Raw genomic sequence first — 19,174 nt, 5'->3', positions numbered from 1 at the left:
GTCATCCTTTCATGCGGGACGGCCGCAGCGCAGAAGACAGCGTGCAGGACAGACACATCCCACGGCACCCCGCCTCACCCAGAGCCTCCGCGACGACCTTCCTCCCTAACTTCCGGTTTCCCATCCGGCACGGGTCCCATTCCTCCAAGTTTACAACTCTTTATTGACAGGACACAGCCATCCTAATAGGCAGCAGTCAGAAAATTCAGCCTGCAAACCCATCCACACCCCCTATTTTTATAAATCAAGTGTTTCTGGAATACAGCAGTGTTCACAGCCGACGTATGTGCCACAAGAGTCAAGCAGCTATAACAGTGACCGTGTGACCCACAAAGTCGGAGCGGTTAACTGTCTGGCCCTTCCCGGAAAAGGGTTGCTCCCATTTGCTATAAGGTTTTCAGCAATGTCGATACTCTGAGCGAATTAATTATTACCTATCAACACTGACTCTGTGGCTACTGCCCATATGCAATGAGGCATCACAGGGAAGACGGCGTGAGCCAACACTGAACGACAGTATGGCGCCCGCTTTGGGGGAACTTTCCGTAACGAGTCAGAGAATAAGAAAATGGCAAGCAGAAAAGAGATTTAAAAGTAAGAACATCATGGGGGCGCCTGGGTGGCTCAGTGGGTTAAAGCCTCTGCCTTTGGCTCAGGTCATGATCTCAGCGTCCTGGGATCGAGCTCCGCATCGGGCTTTCTGCTCAGTAGGGAGCCTGCTTCCTCTTCTCTCTCTGCCTGCCTCTCTACCTACTTGTGATCTCTCTCTCTGTCAAATTAATAAATAAAATCTTTAAAAAAAAAAAAAGTAAGAACATCATGATTCAGAGAGACTGAATCATTTATCTCAAGTTTAATAAAACAGAAATTACAACAGCAATATATGCTGAAAACTATGGCAGCCTGTGGGTTTCCCCTAAAATGTCCTTTTCATTTTTTCCACAGTAACAGAGCCTCAGAAGAACAAAAGGACCCCATCTGTCTTACAGCTGGACCTGACAAACTAATTCCTAGAGGAGGGGCGGGAAGGTAGAGCAAAGTGTCCAACTCCAGCCTTGCTTACTTGAAAAGAATTGCTTGGGCTTCCTTTCCTGCCTCTTCCTATGCGCTTCCTGATACGGCAGGAATGCCACTCTGGAAATGAAGGTGAAACACAGGAACACAACAGGGGTGTGGAGGGGGAAGGGGTGTACCTCCTGGAATGACTACAGAACACAAACTTGCCCCCTCAGCACAGACCAGCCCAGAGAGTTAAATGAGAAGTAAATAATTTTGGGGGCGCCGGAGTAGATCGGGCAGTTAAGCATCTGACTCCTAATTTCAGCCCAGGTCATATCTCAGGGTTGTGAGATCGAGCTCCATGTTGGACTCTGTGCTGGGAGTGGACCCTCCTTGAGATTCTCTCTCCCTCTCCCACTGCCCCCCCTCCCCCCCTCCCCCCCCCAAAAAAAGTAGTAAATAATTTTCTATCTTATTTATACCACTGTATTTGAGAATCTTTGTTACAGCACGTTAACCTGAACTCTAATGTATACATATGGGGAGAGAAGGGAACACCTTTCAATTTGATTTCCTCTCTCTGAGCCAACCAACTTAATACATCCAACTAGGCATTGCTCTAGGCATCGCTGCACGCTAGACCACGCTGGCTAGCAACCACGTGCAAAACAGAGCATCTCTATTCCTGCCTCAGGATACCGTATGACTAAAGTTCTACAAAAAAAAATCTGGGGGCAACTGGGTGGCTCAGTGGGTTAAGCCTCTGTCTTCGGCTCAGGTCATGATCTCAGGATCCTGGGATCGAGCCCCGCACTGGGCTCTCTGCTCAGTGGGTAGCCTGCTTCCCCTTCTCTCTCTGCCTGCCTCTCTGCCTACTTGTGATCTCTCTCTGTGTCAAATAAATAAATAAAATCTTAAAAAAAAAAATCTGCAATCTACTCAAACTGCCTCAAAACATTTAGAGAAAGTTCCAAATTAAAATATTAATGCCCCTCCCATAGCTAAACTTTCATGGAAGAAGTTATTACCTATAGACAATGATCTAGTACGTACCATTCACAGGACATGCCCTGGACAAAGGCACAGTTTCCCAGCCTTGCTCTGTGGGTAATGACTTAGACAGTTTTTGACAACGAACGGTCAGAAGTCTGTTGCAATTATGCATATTTTTATGAGGAAAGTATTGGAAGGTGTAAAAAACTTCTGATGACACAAATATAACTAACAAATCATTGCAAAAATGTGACATCTGCCTATATTACAGGTGATATTTGGGTAAATAAAAATGATGTGCTCGTGTGCTTAGAAAGACGAACTCAGTAAGCAAAAATTTAAAATAAAAGACTCCTATGAAAGGGAATGGAATCCTTCTGCTGTATGTTTTACAAACAGACAAAACTAAAGCACTTTTGAAGAAGAAAAGGGTATGGCTCACCAGAGAGATTTCTATGCATTAGCAACAACAGATGTGGCCTTCCAGGAAAAGGAAAGTAGGAGAGACTGAAGGCAAAACTTCCTGGCTGGGAGAGGAAATAGAGAAAGACACAGAAGGACACAAAGGCAGGTAATATCAAGAAGAAACTTAAAATAGTTAAGAATTCTCACTGTTGTTAGGGCACCTGCGTGGCTCAGTCAGTGGACTGTAGGACTCTCGGTTTCGGCTCAGGTCATGATCACAGGGTCCTGGGACGGATCCCTACAGAGGCTGCCCGCTCAGGGCTCTGAGTCTGCATGAGGTTCTCTCCCTCTCCCTCCCTTCTGCCCTTCCCCTGCTCTTGGGTCCATACACGGGTGCTTGCTCTCTCTCTAAAATAAATGAAATCTTAAAAAAAAAAAAAAAAAAAAAAGAATTCTTACTGTTGTCAAAAGCAAATGGAAACCACCAGGTATTTCTGTGGGGAGAACTGAAGGAAGTACACGATGGCCAAAGAGCATGAGCAAAGGAAAGAGGGTGTATGTGGAAGCGCAACAGCGACGTGCCGGCCTGACAGCTGTGCAATGATTCTACTTCTCTTGAGGGCAACCAGAGTGGGTGAAGCAGGGTAGGTACAACCAGGTCTGAGCTCCAGGAATTATGCAGGCTGCTACTGGGAAGGGCACGGGGGAGGGGTGGGGAGTGAAGATGGAAAAAACCATTAGCTGACAACTGCAGGAGACTTGCTGAAAACCGGCAAGTCCCCTCCATCCCCCCCACCACACCCCCGCAACCACAGCAAGGGTGTGAGCAACACAGACAGAGAAAAGCAGCGGGTCTGAAAGAGATTCAGTAGGCTGAGAGGGCATGGCGACTTAGTGGATGTCAAGAATGAGGGAGACGGGGGTGCCTGGCTGGCTCAGTCGAAAGAACATGTGACTCCCGATCTCAGAGTTTCAAGTTCAAGCCCCATGTTGGGAGTAGAGAGATTGCTTAAAGATAGAATCTTGTGCGATGCCTGGGTGGCTCTGTTGGTTAAGCATCTGCCTTCAGCTCATGATCCCAGGGTCCTGGGATTGAGTCCCACATCGGGCTCCTTGCTCAATGGAGAGCCTGCTTCTCCCTCTGCCTCTGCCTGCCACTCTGCCTGCTTGTGCTCACTCTCGCTCTCTCTCTCTCTCTCTCACAAATAAATAAAATCTTTTTTAAAAATAATAAAATAAAAGCTTGTATTTAAAAAAAAAAAAAGAATGGGGGTGATGAGTCACTTCTGGCTCTGGCGCGCTACAGGATAGAAACCACCACTTCACAGAAAAGAAACAAGTTGAGAGGAAAACATCGGATTCACTGTGGACAAGTTAAACTGGAGAAGACTGGGAGAGGAGACTGACGGTGTCCAAGGGGTCAGAGATCAGAAGAGAAGGCCAATTAGGACACAGAGCCACCCAGAACATAGAAAGCGTGGAGGCAGATGTCCACGTGGAGGAATCCAGGATGGGGAACAGAGAAATGCAAGACAAAGCCAGCCGTGTGTAACTTACTCCTGCACCATAACTGAAGTTTTGGAAAAAATATGATATTAAAGAAGGAGCTGGAAAGGATGAAAATTAGAAGATCAAGGTGCAGCTGGATTTTATTTCCAAAAAAAAAGTATTCTTATGTGCAAATTAATATTTCAGAATGTTTCCATTTGTTAGTTTATGTGTAAATAGTAAATTACATAGAAGGGCAATGTAAACTCCCAGGCTTTTTGTCCTTCAGTTAAATAAAAATAATACTGTTTGGACTCATGTTTCGTATTTGACATTACAGGCTCTCCTGTGACAGCCTAGTGACAGTATAAATTTTCTTGCTCCTCTGTGAGGCCGATGCCAAAGTCGCTGGCATCAGACTGTCTTCAGGAAACCCTAACACAGATTTCAGAAATAATGATCATCTGAACAAAAATAAGATTGCTTTCTGACACCCAGGGATCAATTTGTGACTGAAGACATCGAAAAATTAAAATGTATGCAGTTTTACAGGATAAATGGTACGTTGTACTTTTATTCCACATTCAAAGTTGAAAAATAAGTGATTTTAGAAAACATTAAGTCAAAGTTATTATAAGCAAATAATAATTTACATTTTGGATATCAAAGAGCAGAGCCATTCAAGCACACAAATGAAGCCCAGATTTTCAAAAATCTTTCTACTTGAATAGTAAATAGAGCATGAAAACAGACTTTTATCTTGCAAAAAGAGGCTTCAGGAATAAAATTACTACACAAAAGCACTTTCTCTTTAAATGTTCTCTGAATAAAATATTACCGATTACTATGCAAAACCCACTCATTATCTGTTTTTCTTTCCAAAGGACTAGAAGATGAAACAGTGGCTAATGGCAGACAACCAAAATCTAGGTGCCTCCACTGACTCCAAAGACTACTGTACAGTAATTAGTTCTAAAGCCAAATGGGGGACTAATCAAAAAACTGTTTTCTTTTCCTAAAAGCTCAAGAGAGCAGATAGATGGGAAAAAAAATCATGGAACTGTTAAGAGATAGCCTACACATCTGAAAGTTATCATTTTGTACGGAGTTTACTTTCTTTCCTTGTCCCAGGAAAGACAGTGCTCTTTAAACTGATCCTTGTTCAAACATGAAGTCGGCCACAGAGGTACTCTGAGACACAGTTTATAACTTCAACGATATTATTAATCACATACTCATAAAAATTATGGCTCTGAGTTTTAGACAGGGAATTCAAAATGACCCCTGCCAAAGTTCACGGGGTCCCATCTGCATGGGAAATCACGACCAGGCCCACAGAAGAGAGGACCCCTAGGAGCCGCTTTCTCCTGACTACCTGCTGTTTCCAAAACACTGGCCAGACATTAGCTGCACACAGGGCCAGGATCAAACGGAGGCCAAAAGCCACTGCTTATTTCATGGGGACTCAGAAATTTCATGGGGACTCAGAAATTAACTTTAACCAAGTTACATTTCTGCTCTGCAAGATTTTTTATGTTAACAAAAGCTCACAATCAACTTAGGAGAAAAAATATTATTTGAACAACTAAGTGGTTAGCCAACAAGACAGTAAGTTGTCCTTCCTTTCCTGTCCTTTACGAAACAATTTCTTTAAGCCCTCTAGCCGTTAGAATTCATCAGATGAATCATACGGAATCAAAAATGCATCTGTTTTTATTCCTTAAGTGAAATTCCTTAGCTTTGTGGGGAGGGGGCGCATGCTCCTCTTCATCTATCTTTTTAACTTTTTTTTTTTTAAATAATTGCAGAATATAAAAAATTCACAAAAATAGTATGAAGTATTACTGTATATCCTTCACCCAGATTCACCTATTGTAACATCTGTTAACACATTTGTTTTATCATTCATTTTTTCCCTCTTTACATACACACACGCGCACGCACACTTCTTTTCCTTAAACATGTGGGGATAAGTCAAAAACAGGATGTACTTTACCTCTACGTACTTCAGTATTTCCTAAAACCAAGGTAAGTCTCTCATGTAATCACAGTACAATGACCAGATCTGAAAATTAACATTGATAACAGTATCATTATCTAATCTGCAAACCTTACTCAAATTTCACCAACTGTCTCATTTATGACCTTTACTACAAAACACAAATTTTTTTTTTCTGGTTCAGAACTAATCCTGCATTTAGTTGTCACATATCCTTGGTTTCCTTTGATCTAGATAAGGTTGATCCACTTTTGTGTTTCTTGACCTTGACACTTCGGAAGAATGCAAGCCCTTTATTTCATACACTGTCTTCCAATTTGGTTTGTCTGCTGTTTCCTCATGATTATATCCAGGTTATACGTTTTGAGGAGAACATCACAGAAACGATGTGCTGTTTTCAGCGCACCATACCGCAAGAGGCACGTGATGTTGCTATATCCCACGACCAGTGATACTAATTGTGATCATTTGGGTAAACTGCTAGGTCTGTACATTTTTAAGATATTTCATTTCCCACTATAATTAATTAGTATCTCCTGGGGATATACTATGAAACTATGCAAATACCTGTTGCTCATATTTTCACCCACTAATTTTAGCAACTGTCATTGAGGATTCTTACCTAAATAAACAATTTGGCACAAGTAGGCATTTTTCTACACTAATTAAAAATCTAATGTAGAAAAGAGCTGTGCCTCTTCCCTCTTTTATCTTTCTTACCTATTTATGCCAGTATGACAATGGGCTTTAACCCATTGCTAACATTATTTATTTTGTTGCTGAAGTTTTCCCAGGCTGGCCAGTGGGAACCCCTGAGAGCTGGCTCCTGTGTCTTTCTGACATATCATCATCGGTGAGCACTTACTGCTTTCTCATACAAGATGCTTCAGGCTCATCGTAACACTCTTCCAGAAATCAGCCATTTTACCATGGAGTGCTGGTTCCATTTATGAGACAATGGTATTGGAAAAAAAAAGATCTGGGTTCTTGGTATGCTCATTGCTATGGGTGTCAATATTTCCATGACCTCTCTGTGGTTCTCAGTCGAGGGTGATTTGCCCCCCTCCCTCATAACATATGGCAGTGTCCGGAAACACTTGGCTGTCACAACTGAGGGGATGCTACTGTCATTTAATGAGTACAGGGCAAGGGTGGTGATGAACACCCTACAGTGTGAAGGACAGCCCCCACAACAAAAAACTGTCTACCCCAAAATGTCAGTAATACTAAAGAAACCCTGAGCTCCAGAATATGTATATATATACACACAAACACACACACACACACACACACACACACACACACAAACATATCTGTACACTTACATTCCAATCTATGTTACAAACCACGAGTTTACACGGATACCCCCAGTTTCAACTCAACACCGCAAGACTCACTGTATCCTCATCCATTTCCGCATCTTTAACTTCTTTCTCGGACAGTGAGAAATGTCATCTTATCCAAAATCCATGTATTTATTTCCTCAATTCCAGAACATACATAAACTGGTTTCAGAACTGCTAACCCATGAAGTAGGACACACAAACCTATTAACCCGAGTTTAATGTTTGTTTATAATGCTGTATTTAGCTGGAGAGTATCCAGTCAAAATATGGCTAACAGTTATTTAAGGCTAGATTTTTTTTTCCTCTCCCTCCTCCCCACCCAATCACCATGATTATTCATACAGTATATCCATTTGTTTGGTTGTACTCCATTTTGAATTTCTTCCCCAGAACGTTAATAATTTTATTTTGAAATATTGTCAGAATTCTAAAAGTGAAATCAAAGAAGTCTCTCCTTTTCATTCCATGTACTTTGTTTCCTATCTGCCAAACATTCTACCTGATCCTCCCTCCACACCCTGTAAGTACACCATCTTACTCATTCTGCTCTTGTGTGTGTATGTTTCCAGAAATGAGCACATACACATATATATTTCACTTCCCCAGTCATCCACCAATATCTATTCTTTTTCCTTTAATAAAAGAAATGCCACTTTTTAGCTTAGTATATGGCTGCCTTGAACATCTATTACATTTCCCAAGTTCCCAGAAGCTATGTACGACCATGTGATTAAATGCCAATAGAATGGGGACAAAAATAAAGGTACTTTCTAGGTTATACCTTGAACAGAAAAAAAATGGTGTGAACTCTCCCTGCCACCTTCTTGCTGAGGCTGGATGACGGGCATAAAAGCAGCCACTTTGGGGCCCCCAAGTGAAAACCATTTGCTGTGAATCTAAGCCCTTGACAATCTCCTTTTGAGATTATGACATGGCAGAGAAATTAAATTGTATCTTTCCTAGGTCACTGTATTTTTTATTGTTACAACTGCTTAGATTAGAGCCTAACAATGAAGGTCCTCAGGTAAGAAGAGGACAGAGCATCCCAGGACATGAAAACCTCACTTCTCCAGCAACCCTCACATACGTCCTTGAGATCCACAGCCATTTCTAGAACATTACTTCTTCTAATCCTTGGAGAAACTTCTTCTTCCTTGAGGTTTATTTTATCTGGTCAAAAAATCTTCTCCAATTCCCTGTCACCTACCAACATCCTCGTCATAACCCAGTATTTGCTGCAGACTTTATGTCACCTGACTCATGACCTTCCTTCAGATCCTAACTCCCGTCACCCTATGTGGATGACCCAGGCAACATCCTCACCTCTCAGCTCCTAGGATCTCACTGCAAATAATCTATTCTCTTACTTTAGCCACGTAGTCCCAGAGTCACACCCTGAAATCCATCTAAGGTTCGTTAACTACACCATATTCAAAATCACCAATTCAGACTGAATTGCTTGTTCTAGCTGCAACCCCCATCTCTCCAGCTCATTCCCCAAGTGCCTTGACCAGACCAATAATGAAACCTCCGATCTAGAATGTGAGACATTCTGCAAGTCAGCTACCCGGGACTCTACTGAAGAGTTTATGATACGAAATCCAAAAAGGAAAAGAGCAAGATAATAAAGAGACGTGAGTAAAAGCTATGTGTAAACTCCAACTGGATTGTGGGTGGGATTAAAAAAAGGTTTTTTAAAGAAGACAGTTCTTTGCAGAACAGGGAAAACTGGAGTATGGACAGTACATGAGATGATACCAGGAGATGCCTGTTAATTTTCTTGAGTGTGATAACAGTGTTGTGATTTTGGAAATCACAGGAAAATGATCTTACTCTTAAGATCCATACTGAAATATTTAGGAGTCATGTATCATGACGTCTGCAATTTCCTTCTAAATAGCTTGAGAAAAAAATGAGGAGGGAAGGGAAGGAAGACGTGCAAAAAGGAGGAGAAAGGAGAAGGCAAAGAAAGGGAGAAAGGGAGAGCCGGAGGGGAAAAAAGATGTAAAAAAAACTTAGCAATCTAGGCAAAGAGCATACAGGTGTGCAATGTACTGTTCATTCAACTTTTCTCTAGGTTTGAAAATACCTAAAATAGGGGCACCTGGGTGGCTCAGTGTGTTAAGCCTCTGCCTTTGGCTCAGGTCACGGTGTCAGGGTCCTGGGATCAAGCCCTACATCGGGCTCTCTGCTCAGCAGGGAGCCTGCTTCCCTCCTCTCTCTCTGCCTGCCTCTCTGCCTACTTGTGATCTCTCTCTCTGTCAAATAAATAAATAAAATCTTTATAAAAGAAAAAGAAAGAAAGAAAGAAAATACCTAAAATAAAAAGCCTGTGAGCAATATATCAAGAGAAAACAAACTTCTGATAAACCTTTTGAGCTAACTATATATGTGTTTTGATCTGATGTGTATACATCCACAGCCTTCTCTATTCTCATCCAAATACGATAAAGATACTGTAGGATGGGAAAGTTGGCTTAACTAACGTCAGACTACACCATACCTCACTCTGCAAATTGCCTTCCTACCTGACAATATGCACAGACATGCCTTCAAGAACCAGCTAAGCAGTAATTTACCCTAAAAATGCATAGTAATTCCTTCAGTCCACCCATCTGCTGGACACCTCAATTGGTTAGTATGTGGGCTACGGTAACCAGTGCTGTCATAAATGTCCTCATTAACATCACTGCACAATTCAGTCTTTTAACTCATAGGATAAGATTCCTAAAGACTGAACAGGTAGGTCAAAGAGCATGCACTTTGAACATCCGATGCCAGGCCACTTTCCCAAAGGTAAGACCAAGTCACACTCCAAACACTCCCAAGTGTGCCCATCCCCTGTACTTTCCCTCCACAGTGAGTTCAGTCTTTTAAAAAATACTGTCACCCTGAGGAGCTGCTCAAAGATAGTACAAAGCGAGGTACTCTCAACCGAGTCACCGTAAGTCCTAAGGCAGTTCACATGCTTTCAAAGAACCAAACACAGAGGTGAGGAGAGAAAAAGGGCCCCCCCATCTCAATTTCCACCATATTTTTTCACTCCACCATTAGGGCATCTATGAATTCACGTTATCTGTCTGTTTCATTCTGAGTTCACTAGAAGCGCCTTGATACAGGGATATTATCACTCATTCATTATTTCATTCAACACGTATTACTCAACTACCATGTGTCAGGCACTGCTAAGCACTAGTAATATATGAGTAAACAAGATAACACCATCACTGCCCTCACACACCTAACTTTCTTATGAGATAATCTGACATTTAGCAATTAGACAACTAGTATTTGAATTACAGTTATGGCAAATGCTTTGAAGAAGCAGAGAAGGAGGACACAGCACCAAGAACGGCCTACAATGGACTTTCAATATTGTTTATCTATGGCTTCATCGGTTTCACATATCACGCTAACTGACGGATAATAATTTCTGATATATGGTCTTTAAATATGTAGTTTTATCATTGTAATGAGAGAGGGACAAAAGAAGGTAGGACCTGAAGTTACAGAGCTATTACTTTGCCAAGCCCTTTTACATACTTAACCTCAGTTAATCTCTTAACCATACTTAATCTCAGTTAATTAACTTATAAGGCAGAGGCTAACACTCCATTTTTAAATGTGGAGTATGAGATTCAGAGAGAGTAACTGAACAAAAATCACAGTTCCTAAATGGTGTCAGGACAGGATAGGAACCCAGACCTGTGTGATTTCTTTCTATTGTATCACAGTGAACCAAAGGCAGAAATTTCACACTAAGCCTGGAAAAAAACTATCTGCTCAATGAAACACATTTTATTTTACATATGATACATCGAAAGTTAGGAGAGTAACAGCAAGCCTACTACCACTCCATACTTAAGTCACTTCATTTTAAAATGTAGTAACTAGGAGCACCTGGGTGGCACAGTCAGTTAAGCCTCTGCCTTTGGCTCAGGTCATAACCTGGGGACCCTAGGATCTAGCCTTGCATCAGGCTCCCTGCTCAGCAGCGAGTCAGCTTCTTCCCTCTGCACCTCTCCCTGCTCGTGCTTCCTCCCCTTCTCTCTCTCTCTCTCTCTCTCTCTCTGAGAAGTAAATAAACAAAATCCTTTTAAAACATAAAATAAACATGTAATAACTAGTGGCAAACATTCATTTAAATATAAAACATGAAAGTGTATTCTGTAAATATGAAAGGGTATTCATTCGTTTCAGAAGCCAGAGTAGAACACAACACAAATATTCTGACAAACTGCCCATGTGCCAGGCCACTAATTACATCAAAGTTTAAGAGAGATGTGATTTGACAAAATATTCTTACTCAAATTGACTATCTCAAATTCATGAATTTATCACTCAAGCTCACTAGAGCATGACTCAAATTAGCCAAAATCCAATAATTCAACAACCACAATAAAAATTACAAAGATACCGGGGTGCCTGGATGGCTCAGTCGTTAATCATCTGCCTTTGGCTCAGGTCGTGGTCTCAGGGTCCTGGGAGCAAGCCATCATCTGCCTCCCTGCTGAGGGGGAAGCCTGCTTCTAGCTCTCCCACTCCCCCTGCTTGTGTTCCTTCTCTCACTGTATCTCTCTCTCTGTCAAATAAACAATTAAAATCTTAAAAAAAAAAAAAAAAAGAACCACTTTTTAAAAAAATTGCAAAAATACTGGTTGGGGGCAGGAATCTAGAAAACTCTTACAGATACTTTAAAGGCCTCTGGGAGTAACAGTCCCAAATACCTTGTTCATGTCTCTGTGTGTGTAGTTAAACACATAGAGAAAAACACATACCCAAATTAGATGTGTGTTCCAAACACCCATTTGGGGGGATAGAATTTCTAAGGAAAACAGACCCCTCCAGGCCTACTTAACCAATATACACAGAAAATATGTAACTGCTGCTTATGGTGGAACATGGCAGAGTTTAAAAAAAAAAAATAGTAACTACTCCACAATTCAGGCTAAAAATGAAGTAGAGAATGAGCTAAAAACAATGTGAAGGGGATTTTTCAAATGTGTACATGCTTTGGATACAGATGTTACTGATTTTTTTTTATTACATCTGAGTTCACTTGAGAGCTGTTTTCCTTCCATTGACAAAGGTGAATCACTAGCACATAAGATTAGATAGTATCACTGTTACCTGTTAGTTAACAAATGTTAAGAAAAGAGAGTTGACAGTAAAAGGAAAGGGAGGTAAGAAGTTTCTCCAGATCTAACAAGAGGGAATGAGGCAAAGTGAGGACAGGATGCCTACTAATCGCCATGGACAAAAATGAGCAGAGGAAGGTAGCTATGTAAAAAGAGTCACTAGGGGCCGCTGGGTGGCTCAGCCCGTTAAGCATCTGACTCTCAATTTTTGGCTCAGCTGGCGATTTCAGGGTCATTAGATGGAACCCTATGTCAGCAAGGAGGCTGCTTGGGATTCTCCCTCTCCCTCCTGCCCTGCCCTTCCCCTCAACCAGCCAGCACGCCATCCCACCGCTCACAGTCTCAAAACAAAACAAAACGAAGTCACTTAATTGTCTCGAGCCACTACTGTACACCTGCATGAACTGTTTACTGCACAAAGGCACTGGGTCAACGGTGCAGTGTTAAGGGTTTGATGTGCTCCACTGCTAAGCTGGGCTCTCAGTTTCACAGTTGAACACACCTGAGAAAAGAGCACGTTTTCTAATTCACACAAAGTTTCTGTCTACTCGCCAAGCCTTCTGACTTACAGGCTGTGCCCCCTTGAAGGGAATCCTTTTGAAAGAGTATAAAGCTCTGTATGGGCTAGATGGGGGCTAGGTGATCACACGCCACCACTGTTATACCCCCTCAGCCTCCGAACTCAAGCCTCCTAGCGCCACTGTTTTAATGAGCCGTGAGAAAAGCACAGAACTACCCAGGCCAGTCCTTCCCAAGGAATGCACTTAGACCCCCAGTACTCACTCATAACTCAAAGTGAACTTGTATTTTACACTTTAAATTCAATGTTAAACTCCATTATTCTGAAGCTGATGATAATTTATGTTCGACTAAAATGAAATGATCTTTTCACAACTAATGAAAAGTTGCTAATACAAGTTATAAGGTAATTTACTCCTTAAGAGGAATAAGTATAACTTTGCTTTCATTATTTAAATAAAATGGCTGCGAGGGACCTGACTGGCTAAGTTGGTTAGAGGCACACAACTCTTAAGCTCAGCCCCACACTGGATGTAGAGATCAACTAAAGATAAAATCCTTTATATGTACATATAAAAGTAAAATGATTACTCCTAAGTCAGTTATTGCTTTACATCCTAAAGGCTTGTAGGATCACACTTCGTTAAGCATTAGAACTGACCTATGTGCACATGAGGTAACAAAACTACATTTGCTAGAGAATATTTTATAATTTGCCCTTATAGACACAAAGGGTTATACCCTCTACTGCCAAGTCAGTCAACTGTATGTCACTATATTTTATATCTCTATACATTTTCAAGTTTCATCTTTCAAAACATCATCGACAATGACAAAAGACAGTAAATAGCTAATTTGCTGCACTGGCCAATAAAAGACTTCAGAATACAGAACCATTTTCCATACAGTACATAAAATACTAAATGCTCATCTAGGAAAGGTCATGAAAGGTCATGCATGAATCATAAGTTTAATTAAATAACTGAAAGTATATACATAAAGTATAGGACTATCAGTTTAGTTCTTATTTCTATTGAAACACACAGTAAGCACATTTTCTACTGAATTCTCTAGTGTATCTTCAAGCTGTTTTCTAAAACTGGACACCATGTAGAATATTAAGACCCAAATGTTTGTTTTCACCTCGAATTACGTAATTATCCAGCGCATCTTCCATTCTCTTCAGTGCTTCAGTTCTATCAGAACCATACGTGATCAGCTAAAAGCAAACAAACAAAAAACAATTTACATCGGTATCTATCAATCTATCTAAAAGTCAAACAATGCATCCTAATAAAAATCAAAGTAATTCCTAAGAGATTTCCCAGAACATCTTTTGAAACTTCAGTGGTTTAGTTTGTAACATAAAGTATGGCAATTAAAATTTTAAAACTAAATAAATATGAAAATCAAGCTATTTCAGACATTTCTCCTACACTCACTATCACAGAAAAGAGCTTTTTGAGCTCAATCACAATATAATAAAAACAAGCATAAAATGTTTAAAAGGGAAGGTATAAAAATGTGAACATGATCTGGGATAAAATATGAACATCTGGGATAGGGAAGGAGTAGGCAAGATTTGTTTTTTCTCTCCCTACGAGAACGTCATTTTCAAGTGTGACACCCCGCTTAGCTGGCTTTTACACATAACACCCAGACGCAAAGGGTTCTTGTATTAGAAAATCAGAAGGGTCTTCCTGTTCTATATGATTTTGTGCCTATTTAGAGGAATCTTAACCAAATTAGCAATTAAATACAAGCAATAAGTAACATTTTATTACTAATTAGCTTGCTAATAAGATCTTAAGTATTCACAAAATATTTTTCTCATTACTACATTAGTCAATGTGTAGTATGCAATTACTTTAGTGCCTTCCATCAGTTCCTCAGTATCAAGCCAGGTTGAAAATTTATTTGTAGGTCACGTTTCTGAACAGAAATGTATTCACCAAAAATGGAACCACATCTATTAAAAACCCATCTATAATATTTGTTTTTTATTTTTAAACTAAACAGCACGTCTCTAACAAACAAAATACCTAAAGTTCACTTTAATAATGTTACTGTTAAAAATTAAGTTAAAAAAGATAAAGAAAAAGTGATTTGCATGCTGTAAGTACATCAACTTGAGAAAGGGTTTTTAGTAAATTCTGTGGTCAGAAATTCTACATTTTATGATATCTTACAATTCTAAAGATTTTAAAAGATGTAAGAATTTAAGCATTGTTATTATTCTGTAAAGTCAAATTTCAAAAAGACAGGTGGGCAAAAAGATATCTTATACTCTTACATAAACCTTAATTATGTGCAATCCCCACAAATAATTACTGATTCATAAAAACTGAAGAGAGATGGTAAAAAGTACTCCAAAAAACAGGATTTATCACCCCAACTCCTTGATAATGGTCTGCCATTCATACTTCTATTTCAGGTAATTTTCAGGAATGACCAAATACAACTTAATTCATCCTAACTGTATGGGCTGCATTGGAGCCTCTGGTTAGGTAACTTAGTTACCTAACGATTTAATAGTTACCTAACGAAATGGATCATCATTCCATTTGACGGGGAAGATCCAATGACTGACTTGATTGGGGAGTGTTAAAAAGTAACATGGTACTGATATTTCTCCAGAGGAAAAAGATCTGCTCTGCTTTCACTTTTCCATCAGTGCACAATTACTTGTTTAAACATAGCACATGATTCAGAGAACAGCTCAATTTCAGATTTTTTTAAATACTTCCACTTCTTCAGAAGAAAAATGAACAAAGCCATTAAGAAATTGAACTAACTTTTGAAATCATTGGATCATAATAAATGCTAATATCACTTCCTGGTTGGATGCCGCTGTCAACCCGGACCTGGGAGAAAGAAAGAAATGAAAGTAACTTCATATTGTGCAGCCATTTTTCTCACAATTTTAATTTCTAAGGAACAGATGGATAATTTAATCTCAAGTAACAGTTCAGCTTCCAGAAAACAGAAAAACAATCTAAACCATAGAGAGACCAAATCGTCTTGAGCTGTATGTAGTACAACGTATTTTTTTGCTCTTCCACTAAACAAAGGAACTAAGTTAAGAAACCTCAAAAAATAACAATGATAATACTTCATACATCACTATCCTGGGATGCATTTGTAGCTATCTGATGGGGTCTTCCCACTGAAGCATGGCATGAATGATGCGCCCCTTCTAGGCACACTCCCCACTGTACCCCTCTGAGAGCTCCAGGGAGGACCCCAGTCAAGGCGGGCAGCAGGACTCGGCAGTTCAGCTCATCAGCTCTCCAGGAACGCTGGTCCTGTGGCTTTCATGTCTGTAACACTTTCCTTTTTTGCCTTACCCTCTCAACTGTACGATGTTTTTTTCTCTGTTACTGTTAGTCCCCTGAGACTTTAATGTTTGTACAGCTTTTCTCATAGCTTTGCTTTGTAAAGACACAGCCCCAATTAGAGTTCCGATTTTCTGGTTTTCATGGGGGAAAAAAAAAAACAGCACAAGTTCAAAATATTCTTTTGAAGAGCCTGATTGCTGTTAACCAGCCAACAAGTTAGTTAGTACATCGCTGATTCCTGTTTTCCTCTCCCAGTTTGATACCAGCAGTAAGGCACAGAGGTTAGCCATGTAAAACTTTTAAAATGAGCAGTTGCTGAGGATGAAATATTTATTAAATTATTGTGCCTAAGTTTTGGAATCTGAAGTATTTAAAACCTAATCAAAATACTTAAGACTGTCAAGCATGTCCTAGGGGTCTTGAAGATAGAGGAATTTAATCGAAGCTGCTAGAACAGCAGGACTTTGATGCCCGACATTGTAAAAGGGGTGGGAAGGGAAGAGCGGAAGCTCACGTAGCTCTTCACCTGTGGGAAGAAGACTTCCTAATAAACAGCAGCTCATCTGTCTGCAGCAAGGCAGGAAAAGGTCAACACAGCGGCTGTTAGGCCTTTAATATTTTAATTTAGGCAATTATCAAGGGACCGCATGTAGAACCTCTTGTCTAGGATATCCACATGAGGGTACGATGATGGCTTTATTATACGGTGACATCAAAAGATAAAGCACAGTTTCGTTCTCTTAAAAAAAAATTCACACTACTATTATTCTCTTTGTAAGGCTTTAGAAGATAACATTGTAACATACACAGAGTGCTTTTATTTCTGTATTTGCAAACACAAAAAGTATAGATATTTGTATTTACATTCGCATTCATACATGAAAATCATAATTCTAAATGAAAGTCACTCAGCACACTTAAACATATTTGGCTTTCTATTTTCTGGAAACATACTTCAGTTCTATGAAATTCACAGTGTTTATAAAAACTAGGAAAGAATTAATGGGACAGCTGTGAAAGCAATAAAATCATAATCTACCCTCTCCCCACATTCAAATAGCCCCCAAACGGCAGCTGACCACCAACTTACATAACAGAAAAGAGCCTTCTGAACTTGCATTTTCTTAATTTAGCAGCAAAAAGTTAAAGAGCTCATTTTACCACCATTTATTATTATTTAAAACCAGAGCATGCTTGCTGAAGCTGCATTTCAAACTGAGACTGGTACAAATCCTACAATGCTTGACTTTAAATATATCCTATTTGTGACATAAATTGCTACAAGGGTAGGGTGGAACTCTGCTGTTCAACCCACTGGTCAAATAACAGACAATAAAGATTATTTATTACTTTCTTCTATAGTTCATAATTTAACATTGTAGTTATCTTTACCACCACCCTCCTAAAAGTTAAGTAACCTAGGGCTCTTGGATCTAACCATGTCTTCCATTAAAATTATGATCATAGAAGGTATGTCATTTTAATCTAAAAATACATAGGGTAAAATCAAGAGATATAATACATAATCAAAACACATCTCTAATCAAATACATTTCATTAGCAAATCAACATTTCTAATTTAAAAATGTAACAAAGCATGAAGACTCTGACTTATAACTTCCTGCTTATATAGATTTATTTCCAATAATCATCAGCTTTTTTTCTTTTTCTAATTTCTAACAGTGAAGTAAAAATCAAACTAAGTCGCCTTTCCTTTATGGAAACAAAGGCTACACAAAAAAAATGTATTTTAGCTTTGGCACAAAAAGTTTTAAGAATAAAGTCAAATGAAAATGTAACGAAATTTCTGAGCAGAACAAAACTGCCCTCTGAAAATAACAAATTTATCAAATGTGGTGATCAAAGATTTTTTAAAAATCTTCATCAATGCCCTGTAAGTAAATTTTAGGCTTAAAGAAGCACGTGCAGTGTACGGCCTGTAAATTAAACCTGAAGTATGTATTCTTGTGACCAAAAAACGGTAACATCCCAAAAGAGTTTTCCAAGTTCAAACTGACTGATCTAGCTAAAGAGGCAAGGAGGAAAAGCCACCACCCACCACCACCACCACCACCACCACCCAGGCACCTGTGTATGAGGGTCCCAAGCCATCGCTCAGAAAGCTCTGGCATAATTTAAATGTCTTTCTTCTGTATCAACGGTGGACTGTGTGAAACTATCAGCCGTCTCCCACCCTTCATGCTCGAGTCACCTCTCCCCCTCAGTCCAACTCCCAGGCCGCCATGTCTACCTGACAAGTGACAGCCCAATCTGATTAAATGCTTCCAAGGGAGGGGACTTGTGGGCCTCCATGACAGGCCAAAAGTGATCACCATGGAGATACATAATTACAGCTGTCAACGCATCTACTGTCCTGCTGACATCAATTTGATTGCTCCCAGCAATAATGATAGACAAAGCTTGGTGTGCACTCTCCCGCACCCAATCACTTTATCTATTCCTTGGTCCATTTAGCTGACATGCAACATTCACACAAGCAAATAACAGCAGTAAGCAGAACATTTAAGGCATTTTAATTGTTTTTTCTTTCTATGGATGGCTCACAACCGCAAATGTTATTACATAAAACTCCTGCTGCAGCATTAATTGAAGAAAGATTTGGTGGGACAAAGACTGTAGGGGGTATAGTTTGTCCATTAACACTTGTACTTTCAACAGGTCTCACGTTTGAAAATTGCAAATTGCAAAAACTTGCAAGGGCAAAATGTTTGACATGGTGTTAGCTATTACAACGTGGTGAAAACTTCCAACAACTAGAGGAATCATTACGAATTCTTATTTAATACTTTTTTGTTTGATTAAAAAAATGTTTAGATATGTCCCTATGATACTTGTTTTCTCATCTGCTATTTAACGTCACATAGTGCCTGTTAAATCTTTACAATTTTTTTTCTGCCTTCAGGCTTTGAACACAGCATGGAATCTCCC

The 19,174-nt window shown here is 39.8% G+C and overlaps 1 protein-coding gene across 7 annotated transcripts in view; it reads right to left on the bottom strand.

Moving 5' to 3' along the window:
- LOC111146952 (propionyl-CoA carboxylase alpha subunit) overlaps nt 1-19,174 on the bottom strand; it is a 397,121-nt gene that overhangs the window by 193,055 nt on the left and 184,892 nt on the right. For all 7 annotated transcript variants that reach the window (XM_022502699.1, XM_022502702.1, XM_022502704.1 and 4 more), the window contains 2 exons: nt 15,683-15,751; nt 14,031-14,106 (listed from right to left, as the gene is read on the bottom strand). In XM_022502699.1, coding sequence (XP_022358407.1) covers nt 14,031-14,106; nt 15,683-15,751 — 145 coding nt within the window. The remainder of the gene's footprint in view (nt 1-14,030; nt 14,107-15,682; nt 15,752-19,174) is intronic.

The sequence above is a fragment of the Enhydra lutris genome, unplaced genomic scaffold, assembly GCF_002288905.1.
Source record: "Enhydra lutris kenyoni isolate GAN:26980312 unplaced genomic scaffold, ASM228890v2 scaffoldscaffold15, whole genome shotgun sequence".
Taxonomy (NCBI): Eukaryota; Metazoa; Chordata; class Mammalia; order Carnivora; family Mustelidae; genus Enhydra; species Enhydra lutris.
Note: the sequence above shows the minus strand (reverse complement) of the source record. Positions and strands in the feature narration are given on the sequence as shown.